Source organism: Chrysochloris asiatica, unplaced genomic scaffold (genome assembly GCF_000296735.1).
Source record: "Chrysochloris asiatica unplaced genomic scaffold, ChrAsi1.0 scaffold00071, whole genome shotgun sequence".
NCBI lineage: Eukaryota > Metazoa > Chordata > Mammalia > Afrosoricida > Chrysochloridae > Chrysochloris > Chrysochloris asiatica.
This window is the reverse complement of record NW_006408589.1, coordinates 8139536-8144647: the sequence shown is the minus strand read 5'-3', so window position 1 is coordinate 8144647 and position 5112 is coordinate 8139536. Positions and strand designations below refer to the sequence as shown.

Here is a 5112-nt window from a genome sequence, read left to right as displayed (position 1 = left end):
AGTGCCACACCAGGACTCCATTTATAAAATGTTGTTGAGTGCCGTTGAGTCTGTTCCGACCCATAGTGACCCTGTATAGGGTTTCTGAGGAGCAGCTGGTGAGCTTGAAGCGCTGAACTTGCAGTTCAAACCGACTTTGCAGTCCAGCACATTAACCCATAGCACCACACCAGGACTTCTTTTATAAAATAGAGACCTGCAATATGATAGTAATGACATTGCTAGAAATACCATGGGATAAGTCATACTTCCTGAAAATCATGAAATAGTTGACCTGCCACACTAAAAGTTGTTGCTTCTTCACGTGCCCCAAATCAGCATATATTTATAATTATCAGCATTTCTTTTTTATAGATGGAGCAGTTTGGGAAAGAATTGTAAATTGGCATAGTGACTGCAAAGCCTGGTCATTCCTGCACCCGTTTCTCTAGCCTCATCTGGTGTCTCCTTGCTTTTTGTTTGGTCACACTGAACTTTTCGTTCCTTGAAATGATTAAACCCCTTTCCACTGCAGTGCCCTGGTACATGCTATTTCTCTGTCTGGAAGGCCTTCTGGTCTTCTTTCATCTGACTCACCCTTTCAGGTCTCAGCATAAATGCTACTTCTTCAGGCAGGTCTTTCTTTCATTGCAATGATTACAGTCCCCTCCATGCATCATCAAACAACCAAAGGGTACACCCCGCAAGCCTGACCCCTGGGCCGTCAGCACACAGCCCCTCTCCCTCCCTGAGTCCAGAGTCCCCAGCTGCTGCATCTCTCCATGTCAGTTCTTTCTTACCCCTTCAATTATGTGTGCCCTCCCATTTTCTGTACTTTTACTTTTTTATTGTAAAACTGCTAATTTTATAATGAAGTACTTTTGGGTGGCTGTTGTTATTGATAGTGGTGGTAGGAGATGTGTTTTATTCAGTCTCCTACTAAGAAGTGGTAGTTCAATAAGCGTGTATTGATTTATTGATTAAAAGCCTGGTATTTGCTTCATTTGTATTCTGTGGTTGGTGTATTTACCTTATTATGTTTTTTCACACCACTAAAGTGTTGTTTTGTTTTGTTTTCCCCTTAAGAGTTTGACTGAGTTGGAAGCATTATGTACTCACCTCTATATAGGAACTGACCTTTCGCAAAGAATCGAGGCTGAGAAAGCACTCCTGGACCTGATTGACAGCCCAGAATGTCTCAGCAAGTGTCAACTTTTATTAGAACAAGGAACAGTAAGTCTTTGATAACAGTGATTGACCACGAAGGATCAGTAACTCTGTCAGTCGTAATGAAGTGGTGTGTGCTAGCATTGGTAACTGATAGATATTGCCACATGTGTTTTCACTCTAGTGTATTTCACTGTCAAAGAGATTAATCTAGGAAGGAATTGAAAAGCTTAGAAAGTACACTTAGTGAAGAGCCCAGGAGGTGAAAATAGTGGTTTGGGCTGGTTCATTTTTCTGTTTCATACCAGTGGGCAAATACTACCCTTTAAAAAAGCTGAATGAAACAACGGTGTGTGTGTGTTTTCTAAGTCTAGGTTGGGGAGGCAGGTTGTAATTAACTCTTTTTGAGACATGCAGGAATGATTCAGAGGGATGCTGACTACCACTTGCCTGTCTGCCTTCTAGAAATTCAGAGCCATTCATTCAGCAATCCTGTGTCAAAGACTTAAATGTCAAACCAAGCATTGAACTGCGTACTTGGTTTACATACAGTCCTTAAAGTAGCTCATGGTTTAGTTGGGGAGGCAGAGGTATATAAATATAGAGCTATGAAATGATATGGCAAGCATTACAACAAGGGAGCCTGAATTATATGAAAAAGAACATGGCATGAGGATTGGAGAAAGATTCATAAGCAATTTGTCAATATGCAGATGATAAAACCTTGCTTGCTGAAAGTGAAGAGGACTTGAAATACTTCCTGATAAGGATCAAAGACTATAGCATTCAGTATAGATTGCACCTCAATGTAACAAAAACAAAAATCCTCACTACTGGACCAATAAATAGCGTCATGATTGGAGAAAAAAACCTGAAATTGTCAAACACTTCATTTTGCTTGGATCCCCAATTAACACTCATAGAAGCAGTAGGCAAGAATTCAAACGGCATATTACATTAGATAGATCTGCTGCACAAGACCTCTGTTTAAGAGCAAAGATACCAGTTTGAGGACTAAGGTGCATTTATTTCAAGCCATGATATTTTTAATTGTCTCGTATGCATATTAAAGGTGAACAGTGAATAAGGAAGACCATAGAAGAATTGATGCATTTGAGTTATGGTGTTGGAGAAAAAGAAGAATAAACAAATCTGGATAGAGGATAGCCAGAATGCTCCTTAGAAGCTAGGATGGCAAGACTTCGTTAGTTATACGTTGGACATGTTGTCAGGTGAGACCAGTCTCTGGAGAATGACATCATACTTGGTAAAAAGGAGGGTCGGCAAAAAAAAGGAAGACCTCCAATGATATGGATTGACACAGTGGCAGCAGCAATGGGCTCAAGCATAACAAAAAATGGTAAGGATGGTGCAGGGCCAGCAGTGTTTATTCTGTTGTGCATGGGGTCACTGTGAGTTGAATCTGACTTGATGGCACCTACCTGGTGCCATGGTCTAGAGCAGAGATCAATAAACTTTACCTGTAAAAGGTCAGATTGTAAATATTTTAGGCCAAGAGGCAAATTTTAGGATATTTTGTAGATACTTTAATAACAAGGAAGAAGATAAGTTTTCAGAAAGTTTTATTGATGAAATTCAAAATATAACAATAGTTGAATACTTATTTTTTGTAGTATGTTGTTGCTGTTAGTGCCGTCGAGTCGATTCTGACCCATAGTGATCCTGTATAGGGTTTCCAAAGAGCAGCTGGTGAACTTGAACCACTGACCTTACAGTTCAATTGACTTTGCAGTCTGACCCATTAGCCCACAGTGACACACCAGGACTCCTTTTGTAATATAGACCTGTTAATAAGAAGGTGTTGTACTGAAGGATAATGCACTGGACTGCACGGTCAGTTTGAACCTCAAGGTCAGCAGTTTAAAGCCACCAACTGTTCCTAGGAAACCCTGTACAGGGTCACTGAGTTGAAATCGACACAATAGTGCTTAACAACGGCAAAGAGAAGGATGGAATTAGTCATTTAGGGATTAATAGAGATGGATTGGCCAAGTGGCAGCATCAGTGGACTCAAGCATGGCAACAATAGTGAGGTTGGCTCAGGATCGGGCAGTGTTTCGTTCTGCTGTGCATAAGGTCACTATGAGTCGGTACCGACTCAATGGCACCTAACAACAACAACACGTATGCATAATTGGGGTTCAAAGTTAGTGTTCTCTATTATAAACATTGATTGCAAATTTTTATATGGTAGTACTCTTCTGTAATGAGATTTTACTAATTTTATCTTTAAAACTATCTTTTCTCACAGATGATACTGCCAAATAGTTATATCTGTCATGAACAAATAATTTTATAAAATGGTTTTTATTTTGTTTATTGTTGTTATGGCTATACACAGCAGAACACGGAGCAGTGCAACTACTTTTACATGTACAGTTTAGTGACACAGATTGCATTCTTCCCAGTGTGCAAACATTCTTATCCTTCTTTTCTGAATTGTTCCTCCCCCATTAACATTAATTCACTGCCCCCTAAGTTTCCTATCCAAACTTTGTAGTTGCTGTTGTCAGTTCGATCCCTTATAGACAGATTTTAAAGAGTACAATACTCATGGCAGATATTCTATGCTAGTTAAGCAAAACTATTACTGGTTTTAAGAAGACTTCCAGGGTTGTTTTGGGTTTAAAGTTTAATGTTTATCTCATGGCAGTGATTTCAGGGGTTCATTCAGAATATCGGCTCCAGAAAGTCTGCATTCCATGAGAATTTGTAATGCTGATTTTGCATTTTTACCCTTTTGCTCAAAATTCTTCTAGCAAACCTTTAATGAAAATGAGCAGTCATGGTAACTGGGTGTTACCCAGTTCTTCTGGTCTCTTGGTAAAGTAGACAGTTGTTTATGGAGGCAATTAGCTGCATTTTCCATTTCTTCTCATGAGCATGTGATTTTACTTGATGACATTCAGCATTCAGAAGACATTTATGAAATTCCATCAGATCTTTTCTTGATATTTGCCTTTTAGCATGCCATCAAATTGCAGATAAATCACTTTAAATCAAAAGTTATGGGAAGGCTCTGCAATTGCACAGTTAAATGGATTTTGTAATATGGAATTTTCATTGTACTTGCATCAAGATCTGAAAAATCCTGCTGGAGCTGTAATTTGAACTTAGAAAATAATTTGGTTGGGTATGGTGTTATCACTAATTGTTTTAACTTTTGACATTATGGGAAGTGTATGAAGTAGCTTGACATTATTATATGCAATTCAAACATATAGTAATCATTGAAATAACTTTGTGCAGTATAACCTCTAAGCACTGGTTACCTTTTAGGAAGTTTTAGTATTTTAGGTTAAATTCATTAAGCTATGTTATCAAGTGTTCAACAAAAGCTAATTTCCAAACGATATAGTATTTAGTATGCACAGTAGTGTTTGAGGGCATTTCTTCTCCTTCAGAAAAAAAATCAGTCGTGAACTCAAAAACATTGCCACTATTATTAAGCTGTTGAATATGATGTGATAGGAAAAGTCTGGATATTTAGCTTTTATTTCTAGCAGAAATTCATATAATTGAAGATAAGTCAACAAAATGAAATGCAGTCTGTTTTGGTAACACTATTAGTGTTAAGTGCAGTCAAGATGGTTCTGACTCATAGAGACTCATGCACAACAGAATTAAATACTGCCCAGTCCTGCGCCATCCTTACAGTCATTAAACTTGAGCCCATCTCCTTGGGGTTCTTCTTTTTAGATGACACTCCACTTTACCAAACATGATGTCTGTCTCCAAATTGGTCCTACCTTATAAATATTCAAAGTATAAGAGATGAAAAATGGCCATCCTGGTCTCTAAGGAGCATTCTGGCTGTACAGAGATTTGTTTGTTCTTCTGGCAGTCCATGATACATTCAGTGTTCTTCTCCAGTACCGTTACTCTAATGTATCAATTTTTTTAGGATCATTCTTATTCACTGTTCTACTTTCACATGCATATGAA

At 38.3% G+C, this 5112-nt stretch overlaps 1 protein-coding gene across 1 annotated transcript in view; it reads left to right on the top strand.

Moving 5' to 3' along the window:
- The first annotated feature begins 203 nt into the window (after positions 1-203).
- The window catches only part of RANBP17 (RAN binding protein 17), a 520934-nt gene continuing 516025 nt past the window's right edge, over positions 204-5112 (top strand). Inside the window, exons 1-2 of the mRNA XM_006864848.1 lie at positions 204-209; positions 1066-1212. Of these exons, the coding sequence (XP_006864910.1) occupies positions 204-209; positions 1066-1212 (153 nt within the window). The remainder of the gene's footprint in view (positions 210-1065; positions 1213-5112) is intronic.